We start from the raw sequence: 18,090 nt of genomic DNA on the forward strand, positions 1-18,090 counted from the left end.
GTGTGTCCAATCCATCATTAATAACAGCTCTGAATGAATTCTTAACACCTGTCGCAACATATTCAAAGCCTATAACATGGCCACCACATGCCAACAATGCCTCAGGATCAAGCCGTATTTGCCTGCCTACGCACGACCTGCCATCGCACCGCTGCTCTGACCTGCCATCGCACCGCTGCCACGACCTTCCATCGCGCCGCTGGCACGACCTGCCATCGCACCGCTGCTCTGACCTGCCATCGCGCCGCTGCCACGACCAGAGAAAAGATGACGCGAGCTCTGATGCTTCTGATCGCCGCCGCCGCTGCCTCGTCCGCGGCGTAAGTGATTCGTTTGCAAGTCAATCGATGATGTGATATTGACAAGATTTGAGAACGTAATTGTTAATTATTCATATATCTCGTAATTATTTTGATGGTGTTATATAAGATTTACATTACATTATTACTTCTACATACCAGAGTCTCTGAACCTTGATTATGGCAAAGTTTATACGTTATTTTACGATAGTCTAACGAGCAAATTTGGATGTGACGAGCTGTTTTCAGGCCGTTGTTCTGAAATATAATATCGTGTATATTTTACGAAATTTTTCAAACGTTATCCGCGCTACAAAGGTGAAGACACTTGCTAATTTTATACACTGTAATGATTATTTCGTAAATTTTGTACAGAGGTACATCCCCTTGTAAAATGGCTTTGGAAGTTGGAAATCAAAATATTATGTGGACCTCCGATGCTTATAATTGCTATCTGCAGTACCAAACGGACGCGGACAAGTTTTCTACAAGTGAGTGAGAAAAGAGTTATTTTGCATAAATTTATTATTATTGCTATTAACATAATTCCAAGCTTAAATGATTGATTGAGGGTCAAAGCTATACAACCAATATTTTTTTTAATATGTGAGGCAAACTATCTCGGCTGCGTGGGAGTTTTTAACGACTTTTGAAATTCACATATTTTCGATATATCTACTTTTTGTCAACGGAGAACATAAATACTTAATATTTTCATTGTGCTAATTTTCTTAACATATTAAGCATTTCAAGCGAGCCTATACGATTTAAAACTCGTTCCCAGATTACATCGACAGACGATCATCCAAAATATATGTACTTTTCCATAGAAGCATGCTGCAATCTGAACTGAACAGATTTAAATCCGTTCTCTCATCATGAAATTTTAATGTCAAAACGGTATGTATTGCTGTAAACTTTCAACAGGCAGCTCCATTGACGATTGACAGTTTCAAATGAAGAATCGATTGGAATCAGCCGAGCTCAAGTTAATTGTCCTAAATATTAAACTTACTTGCTCGTCAGTTTTGACTCGCAAGATCTTAGTTGAGATTCAGCCTGTGATTTTTCATCATTGTTTAGATGGTAGTAATACAAAACTCATCGACTACATTTTTATTCCCAACAGATTCAAAATGCACCAACTACTTAAGTTTGACTGGGTACGATGCAGCAACATGTGATCCGCTTGTGTTCAATTATATTAAGTGCTCGTTGCAAGCCGCCAAGCTCGTGAGTATTTCAGTATACTGGTGTACTGAGCACATCGAGCAACTACTTTAGCAATTGTAAAGACATGAACAATTTCACTTATACACAAATTTTATAGGAGCAATCTGCATTTTGCAGTGAGTTCAATCCCGCTTCTTTCTTGACAGCTGAATTGATATATGTAGCATTTTTATAAGCATTATCACTGAACAGCAATGGGATGTTATACAGGTAGTTTATTTTGTAGCGCATAACTCTTGACAAGACAAGTTTTCTCCTGTGCATGAATAATAAAATGTTTCAAAATCTCCTGATCTAGGAAGCCCGCAATTCGAAGTTTCAAATTTCATCCCACGAAATATTTATTCCATGCTTATTTTTCTTAAAATATTACCTATTTTTATTTTTTGCAACAAAAAGGAATCCCCTACCCAAAAAATAAACTGCTGCTTACTTTTTTCTCTTCTAATAGTTATTTCCATACCCTTCTTTCCTCAACAGCTGAAACCCGACAACACATTGGACGATGCGGCTTTCCAGGCAATTGCGCTGAATAACCAATGCAGCACTGATACCAACTTCGCAAAAGCTTACCCGAACTGCAAAAGCACCACCATGAAATATTTGAACGTGAGTCGTACAAATCGTGTCTATTTTCTTAGCAAACTCGCGCAACATGTTTTTTGTTAAAAAATGTCAAGCTCAATAATAAAAATGCGGAAGTTAGCTATCACGAGAGATATTTCAAACAGTTTAATAGATCATGACTCATAAAAATGTATCCAGTTTTAAAAGTTCGTGCCTATAAAAGCTCATGATTTATATTTTGCGTGGCAGGTAATCCGGCTCTTCGTGTGCCTCGGTGCTGCCGTGCCCTAATCCGCTCACCCAATGGAGGAGAATCCACTGACTCGGAACAAGACTGACTGAACTCGCCCTCACACTTCGTGCACGGGATTTTTGTATTTCTATATTAAATTTGTTGGTGTTTCTTCAATAATGTAGTTATTTTCCTGAGAAAAGCCATGGGAATATCATCAATGCAAAATGTTACGCAGATATTAAGTTATTGCGCTGCGCTATTCAGACAGCAAATATAGTATGGCGCAGAGACGAAATTTGAATTATTTCAACCTCCACCATGTTGATAATATTATCAAGAGATTAGATTACAATAATATTAGTAATAAACCAATCTCAGAAATAGACGTTAGTGACACGTTACCAGTTACATAATCTCCTAAATACGGATGGGTCCTAATGACGTCCTATCGTCACGCTCGCCAGAAGTCCGGATGGGAGTAGTATTGTATACAATCGCTCTAATTAGCTATTCAAGGAAAACTTATGAAGAAGCGGGATCTTAAATGAAGACAGTAATTTTACAGGCAGTATATTTACAACAGATGAAGGCAGTATATTTACTACGCGGATAATAATTGATTAGTATGGCATAATGGTTTGTGAACAAGTTGAACGTCTTTGACATTGGCATGCGAAAGAGAGCGAAAGCTGGGAAAAAGAATTTTTCCTGACACTAAAAAGGAAAACCCCATTAAGTATCTAATCATAAGAAAATATTTTGTGCGCAATTACCAATCTTAAAAATTATATGATTCTCTTACTAATGCATAACACAACTTACCTTCAAGCCTCAAATTAGGTACCCATGAAGTGGGTCGGTTAGGTCCTTGCAAATTTTAGCGACAGCTAACAAAATGTGGACTCATGTCGAAGGCCAGCTTCACACTTTACTCGTATACTTTCCCGTGGGTAAACTCGCTAGAGAGCTTCGCAGCCTACCTAGCAGGCATCTTAGGTTGAAACAACGTTTAAACGAGCATAGCAGCCTACCCAGCAGGCATATGTCGTTGAATCAACGTTTAAACGAGCATAGCAGCCTACCCAGCAGGCATATGACGTTGAAACAGCGTTTAAACGAACATAGCAGCCTACCCAGCAGGCATATGACGTTGAAACAACGTTTAAACGCGCATAGCAGCCTACCCAGCAGGCATATGTCGTTGAATCAACGTTTAAACGCGCATAGCAGCCTACCGAGCAGGCAAATGACGTTGAAACAACGTTTAAACGATCATAGCAGCCTACCCAGCAGGCATATGTCGTTGAATCAACGTTTAAATGCGCATAGCAGCCTACCGAGCAGGCATATGACGTTGAAACAGCTTTTAAACGCGCATGGCAGCCTACCGAGCAGGCATATGACGTTGAAACAACGTTTAAACGAGCATAGCAGCCTACCCAGCAGGCATATGTCGTTGAATCAACGTTTAAATGCGCATAGCAGCCTACCGAGCAGGCATATGACGTTGAATCAACGTTTAAACGCGCATAGCAGCCTACCGAGCAGGCATATGACGTTGAAACAACGTTTAAACGAGCATTGCAGCCTACTAAGCTGGCATATGACGTTGAATCAACGTTTAAACGAGCATTGCAGCCTACCCGTAAGGCATCTAACATTAAAACAAAGTATGCATCATCTTGATTTCAGATTGAAATGTTAAACAACAAAATTCAAACGTTGAGTCAATGTCGAAATGTAAGCATTACTCGAGGAGACGTAAAACAACTTAATTTCATCGTTGAATCAACGTCGATTTTTGGCACATTGAATTTCGGTCTATTCTCCAGCGTTGAACCAACGTTATCACACCAACATCGAATGATAAATCAACGGATATGTGAATATTTTAGTCAGCCCATATTTCAAACGTTTCCTAAGCGTTTTTATTTATATTCTAGTTTATGTAAAAATAACTAAATTAAATTTTTACCTTGGAACCGTGAATATCGAGTGCACATAATTTTAGAACAAATTAATATTGCAAATCTTATATACGGTCTTGCATGACATAAATTTATGAGTTTATGTACTTTCTGAATTATTACCTCGAAAAAAGACGATACAATATTCCTAAAATTAATTAAATTACATCATCGTTCTGAAGTTGATATTGGAGAACTTTATTACATAACATAGTGATCTCGGCGCTGCAGAGTGGGCCTGATGTGGCCTGTCGCCGATTCTTTTCATTTTCGTGCCTTGTTCACAGAAGATCTAAACTCGTGTCATTTGACCGGATCTTTTCACGACTGACGAAAGTTTGAAATAGCTGGAACTCGGCTTCCACCGGGTTCGATATGGTGCTAGGCATTTCAAATCTGAACATATATTTTTCCTAAGCTTTATCTAGTCAGTTCTTGAACGCGTTCATACTTGGAGCGCCAACGATGTTATCGAGGAGGCTGTTCCACATGTCGGTGATTCGAAGCGAGAAGAAATTTTGTCGCGTGGAGAAGTTGCAGCGCAGTTTTTTTTAGTTTATAGCTGTGGCCCCTGGTGTTGGTTCTTGTTTCAAATTCTAGTAATCCTTCGGGGACCTTGTATAAACCATGAGTATACTTCTATACTTCAATGAGGTCCCCACGCAGACGTCGATTACTGAGGCTTGGAAACTTCATAATCTGTAATCTTTCTTCATATGACTTGCTCTTCAAGCCTGGAATTATCCTTGTTGCGCGTCTTTGAACATTCTCTATTGAATTTATGTCCTTTTCAAATCTCGGCGACCACACAACGTTTCCAAACTCGAGATTCGGGCGCACGACAGCAACAAACAACTGCTTCATCGCTTCTGCATCTAGGAACTCGTATGAGCGTCTGATTAATCCAAGAAGTTTGTTGGATGTGCTAGCTTGCGTTTCAATATCCTTAGAAAATTTTAGCTCCTTGTCGACATAAACTCCGAGAACTTTTTCTACACTAGACTTTTCAATCATTACTCTCTCGTTGCAACCATGTCTTCTCATACTGTAATCTTGCTGTTCATTGTTCTTCCCGAGGTGAAGTACTTTACACTTGTCAACATTAAACCGCAGCTGCCACGTATCAGCCCAGTTAACTAAGCTGTCAAGATCATCTTGCAATTGCGCTTTATTTGACGCATCCTCCACTGAATTATAAACTTTTGTGTCGTCAGCATACATGGAGCACACGCTGGATACTACTTCTGGCAGATCATTTATAAAAGCAACGAAGAAAATAGGCCCCAGGACGCTTCCTTGTGGCACGCCACTGCGCATCGATGCCCAGTCTGACACGGTTCCGTTAATACTAACACGTTGTCGTCTACCTACTAGAAAATCTCTTATCCATTGGAGTACGTTTCCCTCAATTCCCAAACAATTATTTTTACCAATCTCTTCCATTATTGCAAGCCAACTTTTTAACCTGAACATAAGTTGATGAAGAATGCTCTCGATAAGCGTTATAAAAAATCTGAAACAATTAATTTATTTTCCAGATGCAATGCTAATATTGATGAATATCTACTTACTGTAGAGACGTCAACAAAAATTTGCAAGCGAATATTTTAATAACACTGATCGGTACCTTATCCAAGTGACATACATCCTCGGAAGAAAAATTTGTTAATTTTGTATGATATTGCTAATTAAAAGAACCAAAATATTGTTGATTTTTACACCTTGGAAGACACAATAACTGAAGTTCAATTTACAGATCCAAGAACTATCACATATTACCTTATAACCCATTATAACGAATTTAAATCTATTAATTCTATTCGGGTTACCTTTCATCGATATGAAGAATATTCATTGTAACATTGCTTGCGATATGCTCATTAAAGAATTGTGAGAGTTTAGATTTTAAGGAATTGCGTAATGAAACGTATAAAGTACCTTATAGCACCTTATAGCATTGTGTTGCTTAATAAAGACAAACACCCCGTTTTGTAAAGTATTTCATAAATTAAAATCAATCCCATTTCCCAAAAAAACTATCTTCCACCCTGACACTCGCTCTAAGTTAAGTACGGGGTTTTTAGTAACAGCGATGATTAAAAAAGTGCATGGTCAGCAGGGTGTAAACGATCCGGTTTTGATCAGGGGTAAATGGTCTTTAATCCATTGCTATTTTTGCAGACTGTGCCCATAGACTCGTCCTTATACTACTAAGCTTTACCTACTTTTACTTATTTGAGGCTTACATTGAGGCGCGAGGGTAGGTTGTGTTTTGCTTTAGTGAACGGACCATATAATTTTTAATATTGCTATATGCAAACGAATAGTATAAGTTCCAGGGGTGGGTTCTTAATGGGGTTTTCTGCTTTGAGATCCAGCACGTATTCTCATTCCCAGCTCTATCTCTCACTGTCACATTTCAATGTCCATGACTTAGTGTGGTATGGCGGCGTCAGCATTAAGTAGGTCGTCAGACCTGTCGCCGATTCTGGACATCGCAGAACATGTACAGCTTGTTGAAGTCTCTTAATAACCCAGCTTCCTCTGTGATATGACCAGAACTGTTGTAGGAAACTAGGATCGAACTCATAGCTCGATCGTTGCTCCCATTTTGATGCTCATGGAACTGTTACCATTATAATAGAATAGAAGTGTCGGCACTGAAGAAATAGGCCCATGGCCTGTTGCCGATTCTTGAATTTTTCGTGACTTGATTCACAAGGGATCCGGCCTTTGGAACCCGATCTTTCCATAACTGACGATTGATTGAGATACTGTAGCTGCTGGACTTATTGCCTGGTCCGTAATTTGCTAGGCATTTTAAGACTGAAGATGTCCTGCATAGCTTCGTCTAGTCTGTTATTGGACCACATTGTAATATAGTATGCTACCATTCAGCTATACTAATTAAAAGTAATCCGTGCTGCAAATATACTTTCTTAAGTCATTAATGGTTATTTAATATCCTATTTCGCCTTCCTAAGTATTCCTTTAATAGCCCATTGGGGCACTTATACCACTCGCATCCGCACTTCTGGTGGGCGCGACCATATATAGGGATCAATCTGTACATATAGGAGGTGATGCTACTGGTAACCACGATTTCTGGGTACAGTTCATCATAAACATTACAATCCTCTAATCTATTAGTGCTTCTACCTACATAATGTAGGTTGACATAATTCAAATCTCACCTTAGCACATTTTACAATTTGCTATCTAAATAACCCAGGACAAATATCTTTATATATAAGCTTTTTTCTGTGAAATATTTTGCATTGATGATATTCGCATAGCTTTTCTCAGGAAAATGACTACATTATTGCAGAAACACCATCAAATTTAATAAATGAATAAAAAAATCCCGTGCACGAGAAGAGAGTTCGAGTTCAGTCAGTCATGTTCCGAGTCAGTGGATTCTCCTCCGTTGGGTGAGCGGATTAGGGCACGGCAGCACCGAGGCACACGAAGAGCCGGATTACCTGCCACGCAAAATATAAATCATAAGCTTATATAGTCATGCACGTTTTAAGCAGGCTATATTTTCATGAATCATGCTTTATTGCACTATACTTGAAATATCTCTTTTAATACAGCAGTGTTTTCTACACACTTCGTATTTTTTATATTTTAAACATCTTGTAGAACCTTAATAACTAATGATGTGTTGCGCGAGTCTGATAACCGAATAAACACATATTTTTATGACGCACGTTCAAATATTGCATGGTGGAGGTTTTGCAGTTCGAGTAAGCCTTTGCGAAGTTGGGGTCAGCGCTGCATTTGTTGTTCAACGTGATCGTCTGGAAAGCCTCGTCGTCAAATGTGTAGTCGGGTTTCAGCTGTTGAATAAAGAAGGGTATGGAAATAGTCCAATAAAAAGAAAGTAAGAAGCAGATACGTTTTTTGGTTGTTGTTACTTCTTGCTGCAAAAAATATGTTTAATATGGAGGTATTCCAGAAATGCTAGGAAGGATGACATATTTTGCGGGATGAAATGTGAGAAATTTAGAATTGTGGAGTCCCTAGATCAGGAGATTTTGAAACACGAATATTCTTCATTCAAAAAAGAAAATTTATTTTGTCAAGAGTTATGCTCCACAAAATATGCTACATGTATAATACCCCATTAAAGTTCATTTATAATGATTATGAAAACACTAACTATTTTAATTCAGTGGTCAAAATGAGGGATTGAGATCACAACATATATATTCAGATTGCCTCCAGAACTATCGTATAGGTAAAATCGTTCACATCCATACAAATACTCAAATAATGCGTTAGTATACTGAAATACTCACGAGCTTGGCGGCTTGCAACGAACATTTAGAAAAATCGAACACAATTGGATCACATGTTGCTGCATCGTATCCAGTCAAACTTGTAAAGGTGGCACATTTTAAATCTGTTGGGGAGAAACTTTAGTCAATGGCTTTGGTATTCAAATTTATAGTGGAAATGTCTCAGGCGGAATCTCACCTACGATATTGCAAGGCAAAACTGATTGACCACATCAACGTTAATTTAAAAATTTAGGACAATAAATCTAATCTAGAGTTCGGCTGATTCCAATCGATTCGTCATTTGAAACTACTATATAATCATATAGGCTCGTTCAAGATGCTTAAAACGTTAAGAAAATTAGCTTAATGGGAATATTATATGTTTTTGATATCTGTTAACAAAAGATCGATAAATAATAATAATGTAGATTTCGATTTGTCCTCAACCAACTCCTACGCAGCTGAGGAGGTTTGCCTCATATTTTAGATAAAAATATTAGTAATGTTATGTTAGCAGCAAACTGGAACAATTATGTTATCAGCAAACTGGAACAAAGTGATGCAAAATAACTCTCTCTATATCACTGTTAGAAAAAACGGTGAAAAAACGGTCCCACTGGCTTTCTATTGGCCGGTCGTCCCGTGAAAATAAACTGATTCGCCGTTTTTCTCAGATGCTTTACGGATGTCTAGTGTTAAATTAGAATAAAAACGGCGACAAGATGTTTCTTTTCACGTGCCGACCGGCCGCTGAAACGCCAGTAATACCGTTAACGGTAATTTTTCTAACAGTGTACGTACTCACTTGAAAGATATTTGTCCACATCCGTTCGGTACCGCTCATAGCAAGTGTGGGAATTACTGCCGATGCTCTCGTATCCTTCTGAGAACGCCAGTTTACAAGGGGATGCACCTCTGTAAAAATTACACAATAATCAGTAAAGTGTTAAAAATCAGCAAGTGATTTCATTAAAATGCAGCAAACGTTAGAAACATTTCATAAAAATATAACGATATGATGTATCAAAATATCGCCCTGAACACAGCTCTTCACTACCGAATTTTCTAGTTTGGCCATTAGAAAATTAACGTATACACTGTTGACGTTGCCATGATTAAGGTTCAGTCACTCAGGAATTACGAAGTAATGAAGTTATGTAGATTAAATAGTGTTCGCGAATCATTAATTTACGCTATAGTGAAAATGAAAAACCGTAATTTATTACTCCTGACACATGCATGGGTCATCCTGCAGTAAAATCGTTCATTTCAATAAAATCAAACAGAATAAAAATCACGTCATACATGATAAATAAGAATTAAGCTCTCGAATCTTGCCAATATCAAATCGTCGATCTTGTTTGAAATGAAAGCACTTACGCCGCGGACGAGGCAGCGGCGGCGGCGATCAGAAGCATCAGAGCTCGCGTCATCTTTTCTCTGTGGTCGTGGCAGCGGTGCGATGGCAGGTCGTGGCAGCGGTGCGATGGCAGGTCGTGGCAGCGGTGCGATGGCAGGTCAGAGCAGCAGTGCGATGGCAGGTCGTGGCAGCGGTGCGATGGCAGGGCGTGCGTAGGCAGGCAAGTACGGCTTGATCCTGATGCATTGTGGGCATGTGGTGGCCATGTTATAGGCTTTGGATATGTTGGAACAGGTGTTAAGAAATGCACTCAGAGGCTGTTATTAATGATGGATTGTGCACACATGCGAGCAGAATCATCAATTTTGTTGCCTATAAATATACAAAGTTTAATTCTAGAGAACTGAATGCTGGCTATTCATAAGATTTTAGAAACTTGTATTCCAGAATATGATTTAATGTTTTATGATGATTTATTCTCTTTAAGCAAAATAAGTATTAAAAGTAATTTTTTAGTTAGAAAAACGCAATATTGCGATAAATCTAATATTCGGCAAATTATAGCATTTATAGAAAAATATTTATTATCCTATAGAGTCCCCACGACTATTAATTATAAACATCTTGTAATCAATTATTTGTCAATTTTTTTGCCTGGCCAAATTGCATTCAGATGACATTAAATTCGCCAATATAGGCGATTGATATCTACTGTAACAAAAATAATTGGAATGAATTAATTTCTTTACTCTTATAAAATTAATTTTTAGGTTAAATTACAGTTCCGGTGCTCCATGCTTACAAATTTTTTCTTTGTACAAGTTACAAAATATTTAATACCACCATTAAGTTATGCATCAGTAAAAAGTTTTGAAGTGGTTTATAATGAAGGTTCATAGAGACAAGTAATTTAACCTTTGTCATTCAGAATTAAACAGAAGCTGCGATGACACGGTAAATTAATAACTCTTCTACTGAAGTTAATCACAAAATCAACTGCATTTTATTAAAATTTGTCCACGCTCACTTGTTAGTAGTCAACATGGATGTCGTCAGCCAATAATATAATAATAATTGCCAATATAATAATATTAATAATATAATATAATAATATAATAATAATATATAATAGCCAATATAATAAGTCAGCCAATAAATAATAATAATAGCCAATATAATAATATTAATAATATAATATAATAATAATAATATATAATAGCCAATATAATAAGTCAACCAATAAATAATAATAATTCTATGCGTGCGTGTCGGTCGACAATGGCTCGTTAAAGCACTTGAAAATTTTTAGAGCTCCCGCGTATGAGTTGAGTAGATTACTTTTCTTACATCATCTGATGCAAGAATAATAATATTTATCCAAATCATTTGTCTGACAATATCTAAAAAAACATTTGACTAAATTAATTTAACATGAAAATAATATGTATCGAATATTGTACCGTCATAAAATATAACAAAGATTTTTAGCTATCCACAGAAGTTCATCCATAATTATAACCCAATACTTCATACTAACTTAGAGTATAGGACTTAGATGAAGTGTTTTTTTAATTTTTTGGAGTTCGTTCGGTTACACTATAGTGCAAACAAGTTGTGGAAGTGCATAGAAATAATGTGTGCGAAATTTTAGATCTCTATTTTATTTCATTCATGATTCGAGGGTCTTTTGAAAAATTTAAAAATTATAAAAAATAACATGAATTTGAAAATTAACAAAAAATCAGGAAGGACTTCCAGGTGTCACAATGGAAAAGTCATCATAAAAACTTATTTAGAATATATGTTTCAAAACTCTATTTTGTAATCTTCATTATTGGAGCATTACAAGAAATTTTCATAAATGCATATGAAAACGTGTGAAAATTTCTTAAAAAATCAATTTAGTATATATAGAGGTCGCATTTTGCAAAAAAATCATCATGATATCGCCTACATATAATATATATTCCAAGATTCTAAGCTCAATTATATTATTTACATATTAGAGGATCATGAGAGAAAATTTAATAAAATGAGGGTAAAACAAATACATGACAACGTTCTCTATTATAAATTTTGGTTACACTAGGGCTGCGATGGGTAAAAATAATTATTAAAACAATCCTAGGATATATGTTTCAACTTATACCTGTCTATTTTATCGTCCTGATGGTACGAGGGCATTTTATGCCCTCAAGGGCCATCTAGGCCTCATCAAATGACTAGGTCTAATACTTGTTAAATTGTTTTTTGCTTATTAATTGTTTAGCCATAATGATAAGGCATCAGCACTAAGTATATCCAACCTAACTTTCGAACTATTTCTAACCAAAATATTGAATAACAAACTAATTTATCAATAGTATACCACCTTTCAATGTATTAATTGGTACCTTCGAAACATATCGACAGAGAAATTTTGTGAAAAATTAAGTCATCATAAGATCCAAGTTGTTGAAAATTTCGTTTGCCCCATTCGTAACTGACGGGACTTCTCGTTCTCGAACCAATAGGTACGAATAGCATTGTCGACTAGAAATGTATCCGTGACGAATGGGTTATCCGCAAGGGAAATAAAAGTTGCGGTCTAGTAATGAGCAGTCGTAGAAATTATCTTAATTCAATTGCATATGCCGTACATGGCAAAGGGATTTAAAGTTCGAACTATTTATGACGATGTATTTATTTGATACCGAACACCCATGATAATTCGCCATAGAATAAATTATATTATTGTGAACTTTCTGTGCTGTTACGACCAATCTCCTCAAAACTAGCATTATCGTTCTGGATCAATGGGCGTTATTTATTATTTTAAACAGTCATTCGGAAAATAGTAATTCGCATAACCCATGTTGTTAAAGAGAAGTTTCTACAGATCGACTATGCTGTTTTGCGATCCATTTAAAAATCATTTTCCTCATTCATTATTTCTGATTTAACTCAACCTCGTGGAGGCTGATGTACAGGGAATTAAAGAATCGTTACCTCCGTTGCGTGTCCGAGATAGCGATTAAAATTTAAGATGTCCTGGAATACTGACCTAAACGTTTATTATTTTTGGAAGCCTTTTCAAGAGGTAATAATGATTGAATATTTGAGAGGATATTTTTATATTAAGTTCCTGTTAACATCTAGCTTTCGATTCTTGGAATATTGTTTTCCACTAACGAATGCATTTTAATAGCGTCGTCTCTTAAATTTCAACGTCCGACGGAAGCCTCACTGTCCCAATTGCAGCCGAAGTTCAACATAGCCAGTGAACATTCGGCGTCGAATGGTGCCGTGTCTCCATTTAAATTTCAAGCACCATATTTGGGCCGCACTTGTACAGAATAGATTAAATCAGACATTTTACGCCCATAAAACATTGACAACTATTACGCTGATTAGTTATCGAATACAGTTGCTAACTCAACATTTTGAACTAGAGCTCGAATATGACTTGTCGATGAGTTTCAAATGATCATTACTTATGTTACAATTTTAGGAGAATTGGTCATTTATAGAGTGGCCCTCTGGCTATAATACTGATAATGCACTAAATTCAGCACTCTAGAAATAGAAAAATTTATAATAGTGGTGTTTTGAAGGAATTTTCTATTGAAAGTTTGAGAAAATTGTGCACACAACATTTGTTTGCACTTCCACAATTGTTTCGGTGTTTTTTTTTCATTTATTATTATTGTATACCGTAACCGAACTACGAAAAATAAAAATAAAAAAATGCTCCGCCCTACCACGATTGCCTCGGCCGATGCGTCTGTAAGTACGAAAATACGACGTACAATGAATTTAAGGATCTTATTTATTTTTTCTATTGCAAAATTGATTATTGAATGGAACTAAAAGACATGTGCTCATGCAGCTGCGTCTCTGCAGAGCGACGTTCATTTTTCGAGCCTCAGGCGTGTTGGTACAAGTGCCGAAATCTAACTAATGATAGCAGTCGATCAATCTTGAGGTCTGATAAATGACTTTAACGATGTCGAGATTTGATAAGATCATTTGAAGAGGGATCATAATGAATAGATGCGCTGTTTCGCAATGAGGTTTGTTTAAAAATACCATTACATGATGGTAGCTGGTTGCAATTGAATTTGGTTTCGTTAAGAACGAGAGAAAATATGCGTTAAGATTTTATATAACGGATGGCTCAGCCGAAGCGTCTGCGGGGCGAAAATACGACGCACAATTAATTATAGTTTTTTCTAAGTTGTATAATTGCTCATATGGATGGAGCAAAAGGACTGATGTGCTCAGCTCGGTTACTGTAAAGCGACATTCATTTTACGAGCCGCAGGCGTGTTAGTACAAGTGCAGAAAGGTAACAAATGACAGTAGTCAATTAATCTTGAGGACTGATAAATGACTTTAATGATGTCGGGCTTTGATAAGATCATTTGAAGAGTAATCATTAAGGAGAGATGCTTTGTTTCGCAATGACGTTTGTTAAAAAAACATTACAAGATGGTAGCTGGTTTCAGGTGAGGTTGGTTTTGTAAGGGTTTGAGAAAAAGGTCGTTATTTCATTAAAAACTGCATCGTTAATAACTCGAAATAATCATATGAAAGTTATGTTGGGGGTAATTTAGCAATGCCCGAAAGTCAGATTCGATCCTCGGCCTGGTGGTGCACAGCAGGTTCTATGCAAGGCCGGAGGAAGACAAAGCCGAGTGGTTCACGGCTGATTGGTGGATGTCCGGAGAGATCCAAGGCGTTCGATTCAGGGCTTATTGGTGCACAGAATTGGTGGTGCACGGCTGCGCTCCAATTCAAAAAGACGTTTAGGAAGGAACATATCTGAGCACTCACAACCTTCAAAGTATCTGTCACACCACCTTCATTTCCAAAATATATGTAGATTTATAATAATTTTCGTATACTGAAGTCGTTCGCGATGCTGATTTTAATGAAGTAACGTCGTATTTTCTCCGAATCTTCACAAAACCAACTTCATCCGAAACCAGCTACCACCCTGCGATTTTCTTCAAACAAGTGTAATCGCAAAACAGAGCATCTCTCCTTATTGATTACTCTTCAAATGACCATATCAGATGCCGACACCATTAACATCATTTATATTACCACAAGATTGATCGACTGCTGTCCTTTTGTTAGCTTGCAGCACTTGGACCAACACGCCGGAGGCTCGTAAAATGAACATCGATCTTCGACCACGCAGCTAAGCATGTCAGTCCTTTTGTTCATTTATAATTCTATAATAGAAAATGTAAAGAAGATAATGGGATTCAATGTACATATCATTCACATCATTTATCTTACCACAAGATTGATCGACTGCTGTCCTTTTGTTGGCTTGCAGCACTTGGACCAACACGCCGGAGGCTCGTAAAATGAACATCGATCTTCGACGCCGCAGAGCGACGTTCATTTTACGAGCCTCCGGCGTGTTGGTACAAGTGCAGAAAGCTAACTAATGACAGCAGTCGATCAATCTTGAGGTCTGATAAATGACTTTAATGATGTCGAGATTTGATAAGATCATTCAAAGAGGGACCATAATGAATAGATTCGTTGCTTCGCAATGAGGTTTGTTTAAAAATATTATTACAAGATGGTAGCTGGTTGCAATTGAATTTGATTTCTTTAAGAACTAGAGAAAATATGCGTTAGGCTATTATATGACGGATGGCTCAGCCGAAGCGTCTGCGGGGGCGAAAATAAGACGTACAATTAATTATAGAGTTTTTATTTTTTACATTGTAGAATTGCTCAAATGAATGGAGCAAAAGGACTGACGTGCTCAGCTCGGCTCCTGTAAAGCGCCGTTCATTTTACGAGCCTCAGGCGTGTTAGTACAAGTGCAGGAAGCTAACTAATGATAGCAGTCGATCAATCTTGAGGACTGATAAATGACTTTAATGATATCGGGATTTGATAAGATCGTTTGAAAAGTAATCATTAAGGAGAGATGCTTTCTTTCGCAATGACGTTTGTTAAAAAAAACATTACAAGATGGTAGCTGGTCTCAGGTGAGGTTGGTTTTGCAAGGGGCTTGAGAAAAAAGGTCGTTATTTCATTAAAAACTGCATCGTTAATAACTCGATAAAATCATATGAAAGTTATGTTGAATCAAGATAAAATTTTGAAATTCCCATTATTTCACTATCCAAGTTGGAATAGTACGGTATGCCAGGCAATTATTAATTGCATGGCTTGACCAAAACGACCTCGTGCATGAAAAATCAGTACTTGTGTTGGAAGTCTCACAATTTGTGCTCCAAAACTCACATCTGGATACATGTAGAATCACCGACTTATATAATAGCTACAAGCACCGAATTTATTGCAGCCCCACTGAATTCGTGTAAACAGTAAAAAATTAATTTCGGTCGTTTGAGTCTCCAAATATTAAGGAATGTTAGCCGTATATGAAAAATTAAGGGCTTTAATAAATCACTGGGATTGTTTGCTGGATAATTCGGAGGTTATGAATTTGGTCAGATTCATTGGCGGTTTGGAGTGTGATCAGAGCATTGAAGCTTAATGATCTGATGTGATGCACCAAAGGTTAATGCTCCGGGTCAGTGGCATTGGAGTCTACTCGTCTTTCTAGATAAATTCTCTTTGTTTTTCTAATAGAATGCCTTGAAAATTATTCACTAAGTAAAATCATGGAAGGCATTGCAAAGCCTACATAGGTAAATAGGTTGGGCAATGAAACAGATGCATTAGGTTTTATCATACAAGTGTTTCCTGGGTGGCTTCTTCAGATCATTGAAAATTGTCTCTATAAGATAGGAATCTTGCGAGTTTGCATGCTGCAGGCTATCGAAAATATGCAATTGCTTTTTCATTTGCATAAGAACAACTTATCCAGAGCTTTGCAGCTTGTTTCCGTGCAATGTGTTTATCTTCAGTGCGCAAGGAATATCTGTCGAGAGTGCTAAGTCGCATTTGAGCATTGTTCATTTTTTTGTTTATTCTTTATTCACACACAGTAGCATGCAACACAATATAGTTTAGAAAAGAACACGAAATAACATAGCAAAAGCTTCCGCTAGTGAATGCCCATATGATATAAAAAGCTAAGCATAACCAGGGGTAAGTTATAAAGCAGATGCCCCTGGTATTATGAGAATGTTGAGGAACAATTAAGAGAGGCCAACGCAGATTCAAAAAGACGTTTATCATGAAAAAGTGTCTTATTCGTAAATTTTAAAAGCTAAAATTCGTACATAACGTCGAGTTTTAAGATTTTCGACAGTCTATATAAAACATTAGTACGAATCAAAGGAATGTTGTCATTTTACCTAATCCGAAATATTAAACGCGACGATTTATTAAAGGGATGACCCGTTTCTCTTAATTAAAAGGTACACGACCCAAAATTAAAAACGTGTTCGATAGTGTTGATAGAGACAATGAGCAGAGGATCGTTCTTAGTGATGGAACAGCCTTTCATTAATATCTTTGACAGTCAGATATATTTATATATAAGTCGGTGATTCTATAATTATCCATATTTGGTTTTGGAACACTAAATTATTTGACTTCTATACTTAAATCACTCGTTCAATGCGACACTTGATAGAGCACGCAAAACACCGTGGCTTTACTCAGCCCCTGACAGATGTAGTTAATGTGTTTATTGAAGAAAATTTTACTCTCGGTTATCAAACGAAGATATAAAAATGATCGACCCATTCTAAAATTATTCTATTGAAGGTGATGGCACGTAAAAAAGAAATGGGTCTGGGGGTAAAGAGCATAAATATAGTCTTATCTGTGTGACCCACTAGCTTTTTTTTATCCATTTTGACAAATTCGCTACCAGCTCCGAAATATACTATCTCACACTTCATCGAAGGAACATATCTGAGCACACTCATAACCTTCAACGTATCTGTCACACCTCTTCATTTCTAAAATCTATGTACATTTATAATAATTTTCAAATACTGAAGTTGTTCGCGATTTTGGTTTTAATAAAGTAACGTCATATTTTCTCAGAATCTCCACAAAACCAACTTCACCTGAAACCAGCTACCACCTTGCGATTTTCTTCGAACAAGTGTAATCGCAAAACTGATCATCTATCCCTATTGATTACTCTTCAAATGATCATATCAGATGCTGACACCATTAACATCATTTATTAGACCTCAAGATTGATCGA

General features: G+C 37.0%; 2 protein-coding genes across 2 annotated transcripts; one reads left to right on the plus strand and one right to left on the minus strand.

Annotated features, from left to right (window-relative positions):
- The first annotated feature begins 184 nt into the window (after positions 1–184).
- Positions 185–2,508, plus strand: LOC108673162. Its single transcript, XM_018160950.2, has 5 exons — positions 185–320; positions 675–790; positions 1,429–1,532; positions 2,013–2,141; positions 2,349–2,508. Exons 1-5 carry the CDS (start codon positions 268–270, stop codon positions 2,388–2,390), a joined length of 444 nt encoding a protein of 147 aa, XP_018016439.1. The 5' UTR covers positions 185–267; the 3' UTR covers positions 2,391–2,508.
- Positions 2,509–7,623: 5,115 nt separating this feature from the next.
- LOC108673165 lies at positions 7,624–10,085 on the minus strand. The gene is made up of 5 exons (XM_018160953.2): positions 9,968–10,085; positions 9,393–9,502; positions 8,606–8,709; positions 8,015–8,143; positions 7,624–7,783 (listed from the first exon to the last, which is right to left on the minus strand). Exons 1-5 carry the CDS (start codon positions 10,018–10,020, stop codon positions 7,742–7,744), a joined length of 438 nt encoding a protein of 145 aa, XP_018016442.1. The 5' UTR covers positions 10,021–10,085; the 3' UTR covers positions 7,624–7,741.
- Between the last annotated feature and the right edge of the window lie 8,005 nt (positions 10,086–18,090).

Source organism: Hyalella azteca, unplaced genomic scaffold, assembly GCF_000764305.2.
Source record: "Hyalella azteca isolate HAZT.00-mixed unplaced genomic scaffold, Hazt_2.0.2 contig15125, whole genome shotgun sequence".
NCBI lineage: Eukaryota > Metazoa > Arthropoda > Malacostraca > Amphipoda > Hyalellidae > Hyalella > Hyalella azteca.